We start from the raw sequence: 21,198 nt of genomic DNA, 5'->3' as shown, positions 1-21,198 counted from the left end.
AATAGAAACTATTCCTTCTGCATGAGCATAGCCAGTTTAGCCAGCTAAAACTGACATGTTCTCTGGCAGTTAAATATACATGTGTATAACACTGACTTTTGTTTCTGTAAATTGTAACTGCTTCTGTGGAACTATCTTCTGTGGGATCTGTGGAGAAGCAATCTGGCTGCTTCTCTCCAGTTTGATCAAATTGCATAAAATTAATTTTTCCTTCTTCCATTGTTTGCCTATTTCTTATGTGAGTGGGTGAGCGAATTTTGCCAGGCAGGTTCCCTTGGTTTGGCTGCCAGTAATAATAGGGGGTGTTTCCTTTTTCCTGTTACAATGTCAGAGGGCAAAGTGCTGGTCTGTGGTTTGGGGAGCAGGTCTTCTCAGTGTGGATCCTGAGGTTGTAATGACACATGATGGTATCCCCAGTGTGCACTTAAGGGAAATAATGTCTCTCTTTCACTTGCAACTGGTTCTGTTTTTGTCAGCCAGGTCTGAATTGGCGGGAAGATTTACATTCTCAGTGTAGATTAATCTTCCTTCCTTCCTTTTTTCCTCCCTCTCCCCCTCCCTGTATGGCTATTGGGGATTGAACCCAAGGGTACTTCACCACTTATCTACACCCTAGTCCTTTTTATTTTTTATTTTTGAGACAGGCTCTGGCTAAATTGCTCAGACTGGCCTGGAACTTGATATCCTCCTGCCCCAGCCTCCCAAGTAGTTGGGGATACAGGCGTGTGTGGCTTGTAAACCGATTTTTTACTTTCTTAGATGGTATTTTTAGAGCCAATCCCTCTCCAACTCAAGAGATGGGGCCAACCAGGCTTTGAGAGCTGTCAAGCTAACACTGTTTCCCTTAACATTTGCCAGGCCTCAGCCACAACCCAGCACCCAGGTCACTCCCAGAGGAGGACAGCTGGTGACCTTGTGTAGAAATGGAGTTTCTGGGCCCCAGAAACTCCAATATGTCTGGGCACAGCAGGACCCCTCTCCTGGATTGATGAGCTAGCAAGCAGTTCTTCAGCTCCCTCTAGTCGCCTCTCACTTTTGATCCATCGAGGCAAATCTCAGCTCTTGGGAGGTAGGTCGCCTCAGCTTCCAATACACCAGCTTTCTCATTTAGGAAACAAGATACCTTTTGCCCTTCTGAGTTAAAACCCCTCCGGGCCCTGCGAGGTCTCTTCCCGCAGCGCGGCCCCGCCCCCTAGGGCCCGCCCCTCCCCGTGTCCCGCCCCCGGCCAGGCTGGGCCTCTCGGCGGCGCGGTCCCGCCCCCCACGCGGCGCGCAGGCGCGGCCCCTGTTAGCCAGCCAACGCCGCAGTCCTGGGCGCCAGAGCCGCTGCAGCATCTTTGGTGTCAGCTTCTCCTCTCTGGTCTTCTCTTCCACCTCCTCTTCGGCCGGCGCGATGGCGAAGCCACTGACCGACAGCGAGAGGCGGAAGCAGATCAGTGTGCGCGGCCTGGCGGGGTTGGGCGACGTGGCGGAGGTGCGGAAGAGCTTCAACCGGCATCTGCACTTCACTCTGGTCAAGGACCGCAACGTGGCCACGCCTCGCGACTACTTCTTCGCGCTAGCCCACACCGTGCGCGACCACCTGGTCGGCCGCTGGATCCGTACCCAGCAGCACTATTACGAGCGTGACCCCAAGGTGAGGCGGCTCGCCCTCTCGGCTCCGAGGCCGAGACCTCCTGCCCTGGTCTCGTAGGTGGGGCGGGGTCGCGACTGCCTGGCTGTGCTCCCTGCCGCGCTGCTGGCTCCCCCTCACCCCAAAGGGCATCCCGTTGCTGGCATCCTTCTCTGAAGACGCATGTAGGCGTCGATATCGATATTGGTCTAGGGAGGGCGACCACTTCCCTGTTAACCCCAGCTCCGGTGCACCCATCTCCCGCAGCCCTTCGCTGATCCGCGCCCTCGCCTCCCACGGTGGATGGCTTTGGGCGGGGGTCAGCCTCCGGTGAACCGTTCCCCGCTCTCTGCACAGCTTGGGCTGAGCAGATTCCGGCTGTCGCCTGGAATCCTTGGACGTCGGGACACTGGAGGCCTGGGGCTTGTTAGCATTGGGCGGAGATCGTGAGACCTTTCCGCTAGGAGCCGGCGCCTTGCAGGGTTCCGATGTTCCCTGCAGAACCTGTGGCCGAGATCATGGTGGAATTTTCCGCCTGGGTTTTTAGCCGGGCTCTTCTTGAGTGATGGCTGCAGGGTCTGTGCTTTCTTTCTGGCCTCCTCCCCCACTCTCCACTCTTTTTGTTTTTCTGCAGCAATGAGTGGGAGAAAAGGGTACTGGAACCAGGCCTGGTAGTTTTATGGATTGGAAGGGGGTGAGGTCAGTAATCAGCAGGGAATTGTGGGGCTTTTCTTGGCAAGGGTGATTAGGAGAAAATCATTTTGTTTCCTGATTAAAGCAGGACTGGTCCCAAGCTCAGAGATGGATTCCTGGGAGAAGGCTCCGTCTTTGAAGTTCCCACAAAAAAATTGAAAAATTTTGCTTGGCGGGGGTGGGGGTGCTGGGGTTGTGGCTCAGTGGTAGAGCGCTCGCCTAGCACTTGTGAGGCCCTGGTTCAGTCCTCAGCACCCCATAAAAAATAAAATAAAGGTATTGTGCCCAACTACAACTAAAAAATAAATTTTTAAAAATTTTTTTCTTGGATTCACATAGATTGTTTTAGTAATTGTTACTTTTTATATTTTGCAAAAATTAACTTGCAATTAGAAAAATACAAAATCGTTAAAGAAAGTTATTGATAGCCCTAATTCTTAACCATGTTAAATGTAGTTTTATGCTCTTCCAGATTTTGTCCTATCCCTAAGTATACATACACATTATTTTTAAAAGTATGTTGCACAATTTTGTGGCTTTTCTGTTTCATTCATAAACAATTGTAACTTTTTCATCGGAAACAGTTTTCCAAGTCAGTAAATGCTTACTTCCTGGTTTTCAGTGTCATGGGTGCATCATAATCTTGGACAGCCGTCCTCTGTTGCCAGTTTTTTTTTTTGTTGTTGTTGTTGTTTGTTTTTACCACGAAGAGTTTTGTCTTTCCTATACTAAGGTAGGGTGAAAATTGTTGAAAAAAAGACACTAGCAGGCTTGAGGCAAATTTGCAAAGATTTGATTTGCAGTAGACACCTGGAAACTGGACAGGTGCTTTGTTGATGGTATTGTAGGATATATTTGTAGGACATTAAGATATATTTAATAATTGTTAACAGTGAGATTGATTGGTTTTCAAAATTGATTTCTCTTATAAAATACAGATGGTAAAAAAGACAGATATGTTAGAAATCCATTTGAGCCTCTTCAGTATTTAGTGTGCAAGACAGCTTAGAAAGAAGTGGCACCAAATGACTAAAACAGGTTATTACAACAAGGGCTTGGGATGACTGCCAGGGAAGCTGGCCAAGAGGCAGTGGCTCCCCCAGAATTCTCTGCCAGTGGGAGAGCTGTGGTATGCAACATTATTATTGTCCAAGCAGTGGATGACAAAGGTACAGTTTTGCTTGCACATTCAAGGGAATGTCCCAGGAACTGGATGACACCTTAGAGTTCCTGCTAGAGTTTTTGCATATAATTGTATCCTAGAGAGGCCAGTCAGTGATGGTCCCAGGGATTAAGGAAATGACCTTCATGAGTAAAATTAGTTTCTCCAACAACATATTGCCTGCTCCTTGGTGAGAGGTCTGTGGCTGTAGGTGGAAACCTTTTTTCTTTAAAGAAACCACACAGCCCGTAAACAGAAGTCTTTGCCTGTTCTGGATAGAAAGTCCATTTAAAAGTGGAAAGTTGAAGTTTAAGTGCTTCTCTGGCTAATTCATGATGAAAATAAGCTCATCATCTTTTTTCTCAGCCGGTAATGCCAGAAACAATAATCTGCCAGAGCCTTCGAGAGGAAATGGGCTTCCAATAAAAAAAACCTTAGAGCTATAACCCAAGCCCTAGAAATTGCCTCAGGGACTGGTACCAGCACATCCTAGACTGTGATATGACATTATGTTTAATAAAATATAATGCTTATATTTATTATTTTTGTCTTTGAAAATATGTTAAGTCCTTATGATTACTGGAGAAAAAATTAGGAAACACAGATGAGCCAGTAGGAAAAAAATAATATGACTACCTAGTAGTAACATTGTAAGTGTTAAATATTTTGTATTCTCTATATTTTTTTTTCTTTACTTATTTTTATTACATACAATAGTGTAGTATTGAATCTATTGTTTTGTGACTTTAGTGCTTCATTTTAAGTAATAGAAACTTGGAGTACCCAGGGTGCTTAGTTATCATATCTGATAGGGAACAGCCATGAGCGATGGGAACATGAAGGTAAGGGGATAAATTCTATAACTATACCTACTATGCTGTCCTCCCCATGATTTATTTATTTTAAAGAATTTAAACTTTATTTTTCTTTCTTTTTTCCTTCCTTCCTTTCTGGGATTGAACCCGGGGCCTTGTGCATGCAAGGCAAGCACTTTACCAGCTGAGCTATATCCCCAGCCCAGGTAAATTATTTTAAAAAACAATTTACCTGCCTGGATTCAGTCAATAGGATATGCTACATGCCTCAGTAAACAACCTATTATTTACAGGAGAAGTGCTGGCCCAAAAGCTGATAAGAATGCAAGTTACCCTAAAGCAGGGGTGGCTTTTGTGATTTTTTTTTTTTAAACATATATTTTTAGTTGTAGATGGATATAATACCTTTATTTTGTTAATTTAGTTTTAAGTGGTGCTGGTGAGCAGTGCTTCACATTTGCAAGGTAAGTGGTCTACCCCTTAACTACAACCCCAGCTCTTTTTGTGATCTTTAGACTGACCAGATTACAGAACTGAGGAGAGAGAAAACAATTAGAAGCACCCCCTACCCAACCATAAAAAAGTTCCAATTAGAACTGCTCAGTGGGCCAAAGTGATCCGGAGTTGCCTTGGATATTTAGCATGTCATTATAATAGGAGATCATGCACAATGGAGACTTGGAAGTTTAACATAAACCTGTTGTGAGTCACAAGTCAAGAGGTGGACATGAGGTGGACTCTCGGGAAGATTCCCTGGAACCCCCTATTGGGTTCCAGGGAATCAAGAGAGCAGGAGGGGCATGCTGTCCCTCTCTTGTTTGAGAGTGTCTCCTTTTCCCCTTTTCCCCTCTCTCCTAATAAGCTTGCTACCTAAGTTGCAAGGTGTTTCTGAAATCTTTCCAGCATGATTGCAAGAATCCATGAGAGAGGACGTTCCCTGTCTGTCCCGTTCCCAGCGATTTAAACACTCAAGGGTTACTTTAGGGGAACTGGGCTGCGTGAAATAACTACACAAGAGACAGAAATACCTTTTTATTTGGGGGTGCTGTGACAGCTCCTCTGACCTTAAGGATCCACAGAGAGAGAGAGAGAGAGAGAGAGAGAGAGAGAGAGGAGAGCTGACCCCTTTTATTGAGGAGAAGCCATTCAAATGAGGCAAGGGGTCAGGTTTCAGGGGGCTGAGTCTAGCTTCATGATATCTGCTGTCAGCAGGATGACTGACTTCTAGGTAGGCCACACCCAAGGGCACAGTAAGAGAAGGGGACATACAAAGGGCGTTTCCATGGAACATTCTATCCCAAACAGGGCAAGGGGAAATATCACAAAGGAACAGGTGAGAGTAGCTGGACCCATGGGGATGTAGGAAGGCACACCCATGCACGAAGACCATTTGCATTTTCTCAACCCTAAAAATTGGGGCTACTGTCTGTTTTACATAGGCAACCAGATCACAGGGTGACCGACAATGCCACACCAATCAGAAGGGGAGACAAACGCTGGTCATGTACTATGTCAGCCTCCCCACACCTGTCACTTTGGCTCCATGAATGGCCTCATTCTGCAACATAGTCATTTCATGGATTCTCTAAAATTGGCAAGGTCAAGAGTGAAGTCTGGACTCAAACTATAGTGCCTGGGACTCCACTCAACCCAGGGACTGGAAGAGTTGGGTGGTAAGGGAGGGTTGCACATGAATCTGTACTACTTATACAAAAAATTTTCCTTTTGTGGTGTTGAAGATTGAACTTAGGTCCTTGTATGTGTTAGGTAAACACCCAAGCACCAAGTTATACCCCAAGGCCCCAAACTCATTTCAGTCCTGGCTTTACCACTCAGTCTGTCACTGTGGGTATGGCCTCAGTTTTTTCTTCTTTAAATGAAGGGAGAATCTATTTCTGAGATTTCTTGCCATTCCAACATGTTAAAATTTGTTTTTTATAAGGTGTTTCGGGCTGGGGATGTGGCTCAAGTGGTAGGTAGCATGCTCGCCTAGCATGCGTGAGGCACTGGGTTCGATTCTCAGCACCACATAAAAATAAAATAAAGATATTGTGTCCACCTAAAAACAAAACAAAAACTAAAAAAAAAGTTTCAATTTTATTTAGATATTCTGTCTCCATGAAGAATTTGAGTATGTTTAAGCAAGGTGTCATGCAAAAAGTTCCAACTAATAAAAGGCTTCAGATAGAATGTTGGGGTGGGACAGTAGGGGAAGGAGAATGGGCTAAATTCAGGTGCAAGGTTAGGACCCAAAATACAGATCCTAAGTTCTGGTCCCCAAAGAATGAAAGATCATTCCTAGTTTTGGGAGTCACAGATCTTTGTTGTCCAATCTGTGTGTGATTTCCATGGGTTTACATAAAGCTGACCACATCAGTGTCAGGTTACTATGGCTTTTTCCCGTAAGCTTATGACCTGACTGCAATTAAGGAAAAGCAGTTCTATATGGGGCCCAAACTTTTGTCTTTTAAATATTTATTTTTTTTTAAATTTTTAGTTATAGATGGGCACAATACTTTTATTAATTTTTATGTAGTCCTGAAGATCAAATCCAGTGCTTCATACATGCTAGGCAAATGCTCTACCAACTGAACTACAACTCTGGCTCAAATATACATATATATATGTATATGTATATATACACACACACACACATAATTTTTTTTTTTTTGGTGCTGGGGATTATATCAGTGCGAAGCAAGCACTCTACTAACTGAGCTGTATCCCCAGTCCCTGCCCAAATATTCCTAATAAAAGAATCACAATGAATACAATTACTCTTTATGGTCTGGCTGTAACCAGATGTTTTAAAGGAGGATAATTCTGGGCAGTGGTTTTGCAGCCCTGCCTGCTCTGATCCCCATTTCTGGGATTTTGTTTTAGCTAGCCAGTAGTGAGAACAGCTGCTGGAGTCTTTCTGACACTCCCAGTCATTCTGCTGTATTTCCACTTGGGTGTGTGTAGTTGACCTTGTATTCCATGGGCAGGCTTCCCAGGCAGCAGATAACTTAATTATTTTCTCTGGCCTGAAGCTGATGGTGGGCAGCTGTTCTGTGTTGCTGTTCACCCTGATAGCTGGCCAAGTGGAAGGGAGGGTTTGGCCATCATTTGTCTACCAATGTGTGTGTACCACAAATTTCTTAGAAGACAGTCTGTCCTCTGCTGTTACAAGCTATAATGGCTAGTTTTATGTGTCACCTTGGCTGGGACACAGTGCCCAAATATGAACATAATTACAAATATTTCTGTGAAGGGGGTTTTTGGATGACATTAACACTTTATATCAATGTACTTTTTTATTTAAAAAGATTTTAACTTAATACATTAAAGTTGTACATATTTTTGGGAAACCATGTGATATTTCAGTTCATGTCTATATTGTGTGATGTTATATGATCGGGGTCAGCATATCTTGCCAAACTTCATTTCGTTGTAGTGAAAACATTCAAAATCTAGTTTTTTGGAAATATTCAGCGTATTGTCATTAGTTCCCTACTGTGCAATACAACACTAGAACTTAACTTTCCTAGCCATCTGAAACATACCGGGGTGGGGGTTTGGGGCTGGGGTTGTGGCTCAGTGGTAGAGTGCTTGCCTAGCAGGCCCTGGGTTCAATCCTCAGCACCACATAAAAATAAATAAGTAAAATAAAGGTATTATGTCCAACTACAACTAAAAAGTAATTTTTTAAAAAATACTACCTATTGACTGACCTTTCCCCATTTCTTCCTCCCTAGAATCTAATATTCTGTTTGCAACTTCTATGAGAAGTTTAGATTCCATATATGAGTGAGATTGTGTGGTGTTTGTCTCCTTGTGCCTGGCTTATTTCATTCAACAGAAGGTCCTTCAGTTCTGTTCAGATTGTTGGAGATAACAGGATTTTATTCTCTCTCTCTCTTACTCTCTGTGTGTGTGTGTGTGTGTGTGTGTGTGTGTGTGTGTGTGTTTTCAGTACTGGAGATTGGGCCCAGGGCCTGCACACTAGGCAAATGTTCTACCACTGAGCTACATCTCTTACCCCACATTATCCCTTTTATGGCTGAATAATGTTCCATTGTGTATATACATCACATTTTCTCTATCTTGGCTACTGTGAATAGTACTTCAGTAAACATGGGAGGCAGATGTCTCTTTGAAATACTCTGTAAATCAGTGGGTTGTTTTTTTTTTGGGAGGGGCAGGTAACTGGAGATTGAACTCAAGGGCACTCCACCACTGAGCTTATGTTTAAGTAACTCTTATTTTACCAAATAATGGCTTCAAAGCACAAGAACAGTGATCTTGGGGATTTGGATATGTGAAACAGAAGAAGTAAAGTTCTTCTCTTAAGTGAAAAAGTGAAAATTCTTGGTTTAGGAAAGAAAACATTATATGCTAAGGTTGCTAAAATCTACAGGACCATAAGATATCTTTGAGAGAGGACACTTTCACATAGCTTTCATTAAAATATATTTATTATTAAATAACAATATTATTTTTCTTTTGTTGATGTTCATCTCTTAGTATGCTTCATTTATAAATTAAATTTTATTATAGATTATACATTTATGAAAAAACATAGTAAATGTAGTTTTATATCCTTTATCTGAATGGCTTGGGACCAGAAGGGTTGCAGATTTCAGAATTTTTCAGATTTTGGAATATTTGTATAATTTGCCATTTGAGCATCTCTTATCCAAAAATTATCAGATGAGGGATGCTCAGCCTGTGAAATATTTGGTACTGTCCATAGTTTCAGGTTTCCACTGGAGTGTTTGAATGTATACCCCTCAGAAAAGTGGGGATACTGTACATAGGAAAAAGGAAATTATTGTGTATGAACCCTTAATTCAGTAGTTTCTCAGGCAGTTGAGTTCTAGCTGAGCCCAGTATGTTTTCACATTTGTTATAAATACCCACAGTCTTTTGTGGGTGGGAAGGTAGACTGCTATGGAAACCCCATAAAATAATAAGTTGGTTCAAGTGTAGTGTAAATAAAGTCCAAGGTGATGAAAAGTCAGCAAGAAGCAATGGACTATGAGTCATGGGAATGGGAGTTTTACCCACAGTAACTGTGAGGACTTGTTAATTACATTGCAATGTTTTTGTGATTTTAGGGATGCTGGAATTTGGATAGTAATTTAGAAGCCATATGTTCAAATGATTAAAAAAGTAAAAACAGGTTATCAACTGGGTGCAATAGCACATAATATAATTCCAGCTATTTGGAAGGCTGAGGCAGAAGGATCAAAAGTTGGAGGCCAGGGCTGGGTTTGTAGCTAAGTAGTAGAGTACTTGCCTTGCGTGTGGAAGGCACCACATAAAAATAAAATAAAGGTATTATGTCCATCTACAACTAAAAAAAAAAAACCTATATATAAAAAGTTGGAGGCCAGCTTGGGCAATATAGTGAGACCCTGTCTCAAAAAAATTAAAAGGGCTGGGAATGTAGTTTAGTGATAGAGTACCACTGGGATCGATTCCCATGATACAAAAACAAAAGACCAAAAGGCCAAAAACAAAACAAAAAAAGGCCATCAAAGACTGAACTCTGTTTTTTTAAGCATGGAACCACATACCCAATTCTTTTATTTATGTTTTTATTTCAAAACAGGTCCTCACCAAGTTGCTGAGGTTGACTTTGAACTTGTGGTCCTCTTGCCTCAGCCTTCTGAACTTTTGGGAAGTGCCACTGTGCCCAGCTTGATGTTTTATTCACTTGCACACTCCCAGTCCAGTCCTTTTTTTTAAAAAAAAAAAAACAAAAACAACTTTTTTTTAGCTCAAGTCACCCCCCTACACACACACACACACACACACACACACACACACACATACACACACACACACACACGTGCTGGCCTCAAACTCATAGGCCACCATGCTGGCTCACTTTCTTTTTTCAGGAATACAAATTATGCCAAAGTTAGGTGTCTTTTGTCTTCCATGTTGATTGTCTTTTCTCTACCTTTTCCTTCAATTTTTCAGCCATGTTTTGTTTTGGCTTTGCCCTCATTCCGTGGTATCTTCCTTTAGTGGTGTTTTTTCTCCCTTTTTTTGTTTTGTTTTGTTTTGACTTTACCTTGTGATGCTTTGGTGTATGTATACATGGTATCTATCTCCTTCAACATTTATCAAGTCTTTATGACAAAATCATTCAAAATCCTTTCTAACTTTTTGCAATGTACATTCTGCTCCCTATCTTTTGGTTTTCAGTGGTTTTATTGACATATTTCTTTTATTTACATATTTCCTGTGACTGGTACATGATAGAGTGCATAGGTGTAGGGACAAACAAAAAAGGCTTCCCTTTGCCCTCTGAAGATTCACAGGGGTGAACTGACAATAGACAGATTATATGGGAGAATAAACAAATATATTAATGTGCTCAGGGGAAAAATTAGACGTATACAAAGTGTATTTTTACAAAGTGTAGATTTTCCTTTCAGAGGAAAGGGCAGAAAAATGGAACTTAAATACCCTTTCATAGGGCATAGGGCGAAAAGTGGGGATATAGGCAATTTTTAGAGGAATAACAACTGATTTTTAAGGGGATTCAAAGGATAGCCCAGTTTTAAGGGGAATTCATTGGAGAACATACAGAAGCCTTGGATATAGTTGGTTTGGCTTGCAGAACAGACAGTGGTTTGTAAATGATGACCTTTGGAATCTGAAGTGACCAAGACAGAGGACATTGGTATGTGAAAAAAGTCTGTCCAGGTATATTGACAGACTGCAGTCCCCTGAGACTGTTTAGTGTTTTCTGGTTAACAAAATTTCAGAGGATGATGATTGAAGATGACTCTATTTCTCCTTTGGAAGATCTGATCACATAATGCTGCTCCTTGGACTGGGATAGAGAGAAACAAGGGGAGGTGATGGGGACCTTGATTCTGAGATGGATTCTGAGGCTTCTCAGCATGTCCATAGTGTGTGTATGTGAAATATATATATGGGTTTGAACTCAGGAGCCCTTTACCAATGAGCTAAATCCCCAGTCCTTTGTATTAGACAGGGTCTTACTAAGTTGCTAAGGCTGTCCTTGAACTTGCAACCCTCCTGCCTCAGCCTACCAAGTTACTGAGACTATAGGTGGGTACCACTGTGCCTGCATGGGATATCATTTTCTGAGCCCCAACATATGAGGTTTTGGAACCCTATTTGGGGTCCAGTAGCACTACATATGATAGTAGTCCTGGTTAAAGCACCTCATTTTTTTTTTTTTTTTTTGTAGTAGAAATTGAACTCAAGGGTGTTCAACCACAGAAACACATTGCCAGCACTTTTAATTTGAGACAGGGTCTCACTAAGTTGCTTACAGCCTTACTAAGTTGCCAAGGCTCACTTTGAACCTCCCTGTGGTCCTCCTGTGCTGGGATTAAAGTTGTGAACCGCCAGGCCTGGCCTAAATCACCTCATTTAACACAAGCTAGCATTTATGAGCCCCTAAACCAGCCACTAGGCAGCAGGCAGAAACCAGACTTCTGGGTTGTGGTATGACTTAGTTATAGAGCACTTGCCTAGCATGTGCAAGGCCCACAAGTTCCATACCCAGCAAAATTGACTTCTGCCTTATGGAAATGGATGCGTTCATTCAGACACCTAGCATCTATTGATTGTGCTGATGTTTATCAAGAACTGTATGTGTGTTTCAAAATCTGTGCTCAGGAATTCTCTCTTTTTTGGTGGGGATGGAGGGGTATTGTGGATTGAACTCAGGGCTATTGAACCACTGAGCCACATCCCCAGCTCTGTTTTTGTATTTTATTTAGAGACAGGGTTTCACTGAGTTGCTTAGGGCCTCACCATTGCTGAGGCTGGTTTGAACTCAGGATCCTCCTCCTTTGCCTCCCAAACTGGGATTACAGGTGTGTGCCACTGTGCTGGCTAGTAATTCTCTTTTGTTTATTGTTGATTTACATTTTGGATATGGGGGTCTTACTATGTCACCCAGATAGGCCTCAAACTCCTGGCCTCAAGTACCCCTCTTGCCTCAGCCTCCCGAGTAACTAGAACTACAGGTGCCAGCCACCATGTCCAGCTACATTTAATACTTGAAAATATTTTCCCTACTTTGTAGAGTTGTTTTATCCTATCTTAGAAAAGTGAAGACATAATTTTGCCCGTGGGCACACAGCTGGTGAGAGGCCAACCTCTTCTCAGCCTGGATCTGCCCAGTTTTGGGGAGCCTTGTTCTCAAGTATAAGGCTTAACCCACACATCAGGAAAAGTCAGTTTATTTTCACTGGAAACTCAAGAGTGCAGGGAAAATATTCCTGTGCTCTGAGTGAGCTGTCCTTATATGTGTGGTGTCAGCATGGAATTAATGTAAGTGAAAGAACCAAGTGGATGCTTCATGAGCCTTTTCATAGCCCTTAACCTGCCTGTGTGTGGGGATGGAATGGTAAATCTAAGATTCTTTCCTTTGCTTCCTCAGCGTATTTATTATCTGTCCCTGGAATTCTACATGGGCCGTACATTGCAGAACACGATGGTGAACCTGGGCCTTCAGAATGCGTGTGATGAAGCTATTTATCAGGTATGGGGCCCTTGTGTCTGGGCTTCTGGTTGGCCTCTGTGGCCCTTGAAGTCCCAGAGGTGAGCACAGATATTATGATTGGCCACAATCTGGGAATGGGCAAATGTGTTCTACCCTACTGGAGGGATATGGGTTGGATATGGGTTCTCAAGAGGAGAAGGGGATGATAATACATGGAGTGCAAGGACTGGGTTGAATTGTGCAGTACTTCTCACTGTCATCCCAGGGGCATGTTTAGAACATGGGAAAAGTGATTGGTATTGCCCATTTCTGCTTGCTTTATTAACTTGGTAACCCAGATCTGATCCTCCACATATACCCCGAAGATAACCTCCTAGTTAAAAAGTTGGTCTTCTTGATGGAAGAAAGCCTGGAGTGGCTCACATTATTGAAATAGGGGGGAAAAAATAGGTGACAAAATATACTTACATAAGCTCTAAAATAAATTGAAAGTAATGTTTTAGAGTCATAACAAAAATAATGATAATTATAATAAAAACTACTTTCTACTTTAAAAAATTTTTAATCAGAATAAAAACTGTTTTTCCTTAATGGCACCTCATTAACATTGAGTCCCTCTGGGCTTAACCCTTTCACAGGTCATTTGTCGTCTTAGAGCAGAGCTATGATAGGTTTCAGCTCTGTCTTCCTAGTCTGTCTCCTTTTCCTGCCATCTCCTGGTACACAGGTCTCCAGTGGAGAAGTTCTAGGGTGTGACCCCATAGCTTCCTTTCCCTTGGCATGTATATGGGAAGGTTTTCAGTGAGGGGTCCTCCCTACCAGCCCCCTGCTCCTGCTTTTGCTTTTGTTGGGTTTGAGTGGAAGGAACTTGTGGAGCTTGTTTGGGGATATAAGTCCAACAAGGTTATAAGGTGATACCCTGCTGGGAACCCCTTCTTAGTGCCTGAGGTTATATAATATAGTGCTTAGTTGAGTTGACACATGGAGCAAAAATTTTATTTTCTGCCTGTAATCCCAGAGGCTTGGGAGGCTGAGTCAGGAGGATCATGAGTTTAAAGCCAGCCTCAGCAAAAGTGAGGCGCTAAGCAACTCAGTGAGACCCTGTCTCTAAATAAAATACAAAAAATCAGGCTGGGAATGTGGCTCAGTAGTTGTGTGCCCCTGAGTTCAATAACTGATACCAAAAAAAAAAAAAAAAAAAAAAAAAATTCCAGACTGGATATAGCCCAGTTGGTAGATTGTAGAGGGCTTGCCTTGAGTGCGCAAGGCCATGGGTTCAATCTCTAGCACCATGAAAAAAAAAAAAAAATTATTTCCAGGTCTCCAGTGGAGAAGTTCTAGGGTGTGACCCCACAGATTCCTTTCCCTTGGCATGTGTATGGGAAGGTTTTCAGGATAGAAGTTACCCTGGCAGATGACCTGACATTTAAGTTTACTGAATAGTCACTTTAGAATGTGTCTGTAAGGAGCATAGAACATAGTATCTTAGTCATACCTTCTGTGGATTTTACAGTTGTATGAAGTGTTTTAGTTTTTGAAACTTTTAAAAATACTTTTTAGATAAAGATTTTAGAAACTATGGCATAAATATGCAATAATCTTCTGTTGGAAAGGTTTTTGTGGTGACTAGACCTTCATGGCTCCCAGTCCACATTTGCTGAGTGCTTCAAGTTTTAATATGGGTGCCAGATGCTTTGAGTGGGAGGAAACAATGACACAGGGCTTTAACAGGCCTCTTCCCCAAGGGCCTCCCTATTTAGAGTGAAGTATTAGAAAAAAATGAACCAATGCATCATACAGGGCTGGAGAGTTTAGGGAGCAATTTACTCTCAAAACTAGTACTTCAAAAGAAGCAGCTCTCTCTTGATTAAGTTTACTAAAATTGTTTTAACTATAGGAAATTGTAAATATATATAAAAATTGAGTAACTGTTACAGTAAACTTTTCCACATACCTATCACATGGCTTCACCAGTCATCAGCTCCAGCTTATGGCCAGTCATGCTTTACTTATATCCTTGTACTCCCAGATAATTTAAACCAACATCAAAAAGCATCATATTTTAATAGGTATCTCTAAAAGATAGGGACTCTTAAAAACAGTTGTACCATTGTGATCCCTAAAATATTAATAATAATAATAACCCTTTAATATCATCAGTTTTTCAGGCAGTACATAAATTTCTTATAATAATTTAGATGCATTTGGCTTATATCTCTTAAACTTCTCATAATTTATATGCATTTCCTTTTTTTATTTTCTAAATTTTTTGCCTATTTATTTACAGATAAATCTGTAAGAACTAGGTTTATCTTACAGTTTCTACACTCTGCATTTGACTGATTGTTTCCTTATCTTGTGTGTGTGCTTTGTCCAAAGATGTCTGCTCTCACTGTTTCCTAACATTGTACTGGAAATTCTAGTGAGGGTATTTTTATAAGAAAATGAAACAAAGCATCCATCTTAAAAAGAAAGAAGCAGAAAATGAAACAAAGCATCCGTCTTAAAAAGAAAGAAGCAAAACCTCTGTTTGCAGATGACATGAAGTAGAAAATCCTAAGGAATCCATTAAACAAGCATTAGAATTAGTGAGTGAGATTAGCATAGTTGCAGGATATAGTATTTGTCTATAAAAATTAACAGTATTTTTATGCAGCAGCAATGAATAATGCAAAATGACACAATTCCAATTTAGCATCAAAAAGAATAAAATACTTAGGTGTAAATTTAGCAAAAGCAAAAACAAAACATAACACCTGTATTCTGAGAACAAATAGAGTTAAAAGAAATTAAGGATGACTTAATGGGAAGACATCTCATGTTAACAGCTTGGAAGAATTAATATTGTCAAGATGGCAATACTCCCCAAATTCAGCACTATCCCTATTCCAACTCCAGTTGACTTCTGTGACTGAGAAGCTGATCCTAAAATCTAGATGGAATTGAAAGGGACCAGGAATAGTCAACACAATGTTGAAAAAGAAAAACAATTTTTTTTCAACAATAATGTTAAAACAGCAACTCACACTTCCCAATAAAGCAAAGGTCATTGAGATTGTATGGTATGGCAATCAGGTTAGACATACAGACCAACAGAATTGGTTGGAGAGTATAGAAATAAACCCCCACATTATGTTAAACTTTTTTTTCCCATTAAAAAAAATTTGTGGTAAAATGAATATAACCTTAAATTCACCTTCTGAGCCATTTTTAAATGTGCAGTTGAGTGGCATTAAGCACATTCACATTGTTATACAACTATCACCAGGACCCATCTCCAGAACCTTTTCTTTTTCCTAAATTGAAACTCTGTTCCTATTAAAGAACTTTCTATTCCCATCTCCCTAGATCCTGGAAACTACCATTCTGCTTTCTGTTTCTGTGAATTTGACCTTTTGTGACTGGCTTATTCATTTAGCAAAATGTCCTGAAGGAACCAGGTGTGGTGGCACACAGCTCGAGGCAGGAGGATCCCAAGTTCAAAGCCAGCCTTAGCAACTCAGTGAGAACCTGTCTCTAAATAAAATACAAAATGGAGCTGGAGATGTGGCTCAGTGGTTGAGTGCCCCTGAGTTGAATCCCAATACTTAAAAACAAAAAGTGTCCTGAAGGCTCATCCATGGAACCTTGATAATGTTATGCTAAATTGAAAGAAACCAGCCACAAAATGCCACATATTGGATGTTTGCTTTTAAATGTCCCCAGTAGGCAATTTCACAGAGACAGAAAGTAGATAAGCAAAGTTTCTTTGAATTCTTCTGCCTCAGCCTCTCAAATAGCTGGGATTGTGGACATGCTCCACTGTGCCCAGTTTGTTATTTTTTAATGAATTTGTGTGTGTGTGTGTGTGTGTGTGTGTGTATGTGTATATATAACATATATATACACACATGCTGTATATGTATATATACATATTCATATGTAACACTTTAACATTTTTCTTCATTTTAATTTTTAATTTGATAAATAATAAATAATTAATTTGATAGATATAATTCATATAAGCAAAAAACTTTTTGGATTCCCCCTAAGTCCAAAAAATTTCAAAATTATTGATCCAGATAATATTTATAATTTGTGAATTTTATACATAATAAAGCCACATTAATAGAATATTTATCATATATCATAATGCCATAATTGAGAGGCTTGAAATCTACATTTTGGAGTTTTTTTTTCAGTACTAAGGATTGAACCCTGTGATGCTATACTATTGAGTTACACATCGCCAGCCCTTTAAAAAAAATTTTTTTTGTTGTTGTTGTAGATGGACACAATATCTTTATTTATTTATTTATTTTTTAATGTGGTGCTGAGGATTGAATCCCGTGCCTCATGCTTAGGAGGCAAGCACTGAACCATTGAGCTACAACCCCAGCCCCAGCCCTTTTTTTAATTTTTAATTTTGAGACAGACTTTATGTTGTGGAGGCTTGAACTCTACCTCTGAACTATATCAACAGTTCTTTTGTTTTTTATTTTGAGATAGGATCTCACTGTATTGCTGAAGCTGGTCTTGAATTTGCATCTTCCTTCCTTAGCCTCTGAAGTCACTGGGATTATTATAGGCGTGTGCCACAATGCCTGGTTTCTAGAATGGTTTTAAGACACTTTAAGTAGTTGGGACCCTGCTGTTTTTTTCTCTGATTTTTAACATGCCATATCTTTTTCACTAGATTGTTTGAATATGAGGAAAGTACTTTTAGGTTTTGGCTTTAAGAAAAACAACATATAAATATTTGATCATGTTTGAAATTAGGGAATTGTTAAAATTGGTTTCAAGCCATATTCAGTGCCATGTGCCTATAATCCCAGTTATTTAAGAGGCTGAGGCAGGATTGCTTGAGTCTAGAGGTCAGCCTGGGTAACATGGCAAAATCCTGTCTCAAAACAAAACAAAACAGCAACAAAAATCCTGCCCACAGGGGCTCAGGTTGTAGCTCAGTGGCTGAGCACTCGCCTCACATGCGTGAGGCACTGGGTTCGATCCTCAGCACCACATACAAAAATAAATAAATAAAACAAAGATATTGTGTCCATCTACAACTAAAAAATAAAAATAAAATAAAAAATAAAAATGAAAATTCTGCCCACAAATCATTCATTTCATATTTAGGCAGCATATAATCTGTTCACCATAAATAGGTTAACAATCTGGCAATAAATCTTTTGCTATTAAACCATGTCTAATTTTAACTTTTGTTAGCAGTTTTTGAAATACCTGAAGACTTTTCATTTCTCTGCATTGATTTAAAATTTAATTTTAATTTGTGATTTTTAAGTCTGAAAGAATGGGATAAAGAGGATTTGAATATTTTTCAATCTTTGTTTGAGAGATAATATTAAATAGTATTAAAATGTTACCCCTGTTTTCATTTGCAGTTGGGGTTGGACTTGGAAGAACTAGAGGAAATAGAAGAGGATGCAGGCCTTGGGAACGGGGGCCTGGGGCGGCTGGCAGGTAACTGCTCTGTTTAGGAACAGGACTAGGGACAGTTGGAGGGCAACCTGTACTTGTTCCTAGTCCATTGGCCAAGATCAGAGTAGACCAGGTCAGATGTTCTCTTGACACTGATTTGTCAGGATATATCAGCCTCCCTCAGAGTGGATGGGTGATCTGTTTTTCAGATTAAAATCTTTATCTTGGGCTGGGGATGTGGCTCAAGCGGTAGCGCGCCCGTCTGGCGCGGCCCGGGTTCGATCCTCAGCACCACATACAAACAAAGATGTTGTGTCTGCTGAAAACTAAGAAATAAAATATTAAAAAAAAAAACAAAAAACAAAACAAAAAAAATTAAATAAAATCTTTATCTCTCAGTAAAAAAAAAAAAAAGGAAAAAGTATATTTTCTGTCCCGCAGAGACACTTCACAATTATGAAGACTAAAGTAGCTAGCACTGGGTAAGCTGGTTCCCAGTACCAAAAGTACTTGGGAGCAGGACAGAGGGATGGAAATGTGGTATGCATGTCACTCCTCTTACACTGAGCAGCTGTAGCTTTAATACACAAAACAGATGGCCCTGACATCATAGAGATATGCCTTTGTGGCATATTGCTCCCTCTGGCTACTGTATTTGAGAATATATACAGTGTTGTTCTTTTCTGTTTTAATTCTTTTTGCTAGCCTTTCTGGACAGAGGGAGCTAGGTAAAGAACATGGAAGTAGGAATAGTGGTTTTGTGGTAGTGTATGGATGGGAGTTGGAGGGTGGCCTGGCCTTGAGCCACTTCAGTCCCGCCTTGGGAACTTTTCATTTTGTAAACTAAGTGTGCACACTAAAATGTATCTGTGTGGGTGTGTTTGCATTTTAAATGTTAACTTAAATTTTTCAAAAATTCTAAATTAAACATGTTTTTCTCAAAAAAAAAAAAAAAATAGATGGATCTATATAAAGAAAAAATTTGCCTTCCTGTCCCCAACCTACATATGTGCCTTCTATACTCCTCTCAAATGCAGTGAGCTCAGGCCAAGCACATCTTGCTGTTGCTGACTTCACTCCCAGGAGACCATCCCCAGGCCAGGAGAGCAAGCCTCTTGGCACCCTGAATGTGAGGGTGTGTGCCTGGGCTTTTTCTGCCAGGGAGCTGAGCTGTAGGGTTTCAACCATTTAATTCCCATTAACCCCCGTGACATTTGATTGGTCATTGCTAGATTCCTACTTTTTCCTTCTTCAGATACTTTTCCTTGCCTCTTGCCCCTGTGTATTCTGGACCTGGGATGCCTCTACCTCTGGCCTGGTGTGAACAACCTGTTATCTGTACACGTCCTTCCCAGCAGGGCAGACTCAGGCAGTACCAAACTCCTTGTGGCTTGATCTGGTTTATTTCTGTCCTGTAAGAATGAGTCCCAGCACAAGAGTCCAGCTCATAGGTTTGTGGATATTATAGATCTGCCTCCCTAGCAGAGCATCTGACACTCTGATGTGTTTGATAAATTGGACATTTATTTTGTTCGCCAGTGTTCTATGTGGGGGACCTCCCTCTCTCTGTCCCTTCCTTCCTTTTATTGCAGTGCTGGGAATTGAACCCAGGGCTATTGTGTGCACATGTGAGGTGAGTGCTGCTTTACCAATGAGCACACCCCCAGCCTTCTTAGTCCAGAAATTTACTAGGCCTGCCTCCTGAATCTTTATTCAAACCATTGTTTTTGTTATGTTTGTCTTTCAAGAAGTTTTGATTGGAACAAGAGCTCAGTTTGGTGACATGGCTGCTTCTTAGAAGGCAGCATCCCCCAGAAGGGTGCTCTGATGGCATGTTGGAGCTTGGATATTGAAGTGTTGTGGGCCATGAAATGTACATCACTGGACCCATTTCTGTGTTTACTTCACCAGCATGTAGGGAGAAGTTTGTGATTGTCCCTGCTATCAAAACTACATGGATTTAAAGTAGAATGTGCAGAAAGGTGGGGAGGCCTCATGAATAAGTGAAGATGTCTGAGAGAGAGAGTTGGTAGCAAGGGGACTTTGTGTTTAGAGAAGTATCAGGCTTCACCATGATCTCTGGGATTCTTTACTATTCCCCCGCTCTCTTCTCCTACACCCACACATTGGTATTTCCTTGGTATGGCCCCAGGTTCCATGGAGGAGGGGAATTCTGGTATACCTGAATTTCATGAAACCTGAGCTGGCTTGATCACCTCCCACTCCTTATCTGACTATGGGCTAGCCACATCCTACTGGGCTTTGGTGCATAGCAGCTTCCATTTTGCAGATGGTCTGATCTGTAATTGGATTTTTCAGCCTGTTTCCTTGATTCAATGGCTACTCTGGGCCTGGCAGCATACGGCTATGGAATCCGCTATGAATTTGGGATTTTTAACCAGAAGATTGTCAATGGCTGGCAGGTAGGTGACATTGGTCTTTTCACTGGTTTCCAATTCTTGTTCATACGTGGAAGTAAGCGGGTACATTTTCAGTGTAAATTTTTTTTGGTCTTTGCTCCCTGGAGAGACTTCAGGTCAGGCCTCTGCAAAGTGCAGTGGGAAGATAGCCAGCTGCATAGTGTCATATGTTCTCTGGTACCTGGTGGCCCTGGCCAGGTTGGCCCCTTTGTGAGCCCTTGCAAATGGCTCCTATGTGGTGAAAGGGAAGTTATGTGGGGCAGGACACAGAATCCCACCTGGAACTTACAAGGAGATGCCAGACAGGGCCACCTGCAACTGGGGGTTAGGATGTCATAGGCTGCATGCTGTTTTCCCCAGCGGTGCCCAAACATGGGGCAGAAGGTAGTACTCTCAGAATTCATCCTGATAGGCATTCTCATGTGATTAGTGGAGATGTGTACTAATGTCTGTAACTTACCTTGGAGCACATCCAAAAATGTATGAATTAATGGATGAAGTTGCAATAAATCAGTTATAGCAGAATATTGAAAATTACAGTGCTTAGATGGTGGGTGTGTAGGTATTCACCATTAAATCTTTTAACAGTTTGAGGG

At 41.2% G+C, this 21,198-nt stretch overlaps 1 protein-coding gene across 1 annotated transcript in view; it reads left to right on the top strand.

The window, feature by feature from the left end:
- Positions 1–1,287: 1,287 nt before the first annotated feature.
- Pygb (glycogen phosphorylase B) overlaps positions 1,288–21,198 on the top strand; it is a 41,886-nt gene continuing 21,975 nt past the window's right edge. Inside the window, exons 1-4 of the mRNA XM_027955863.2 lie at positions 1,288–1,636; positions 12,702–12,803; positions 18,146–18,224; positions 20,502–20,605. Of these exons, the coding sequence (XP_027811664.1) occupies positions 1,394–1,636; positions 12,702–12,803; positions 18,146–18,224; positions 20,502–20,605 (528 nt within the window). The 5' untranslated portion in view covers positions 1,288–1,393. The remainder of the gene's footprint in view (positions 1,637–12,701; positions 12,804–18,145; positions 18,225–20,501; positions 20,606–21,198) is intronic.

The sequence above is a fragment of the Marmota flaviventris genome, chromosome 2 (assembly GCF_047511675.1).
Source record: "Marmota flaviventris isolate mMarFla1 chromosome 2, mMarFla1.hap1, whole genome shotgun sequence".
NCBI lineage: Eukaryota > Metazoa > Chordata > Mammalia > Rodentia > Sciuridae > Marmota > Marmota flaviventris.
This window is presented reverse-complemented; position numbering and strand designations above follow the sequence as displayed.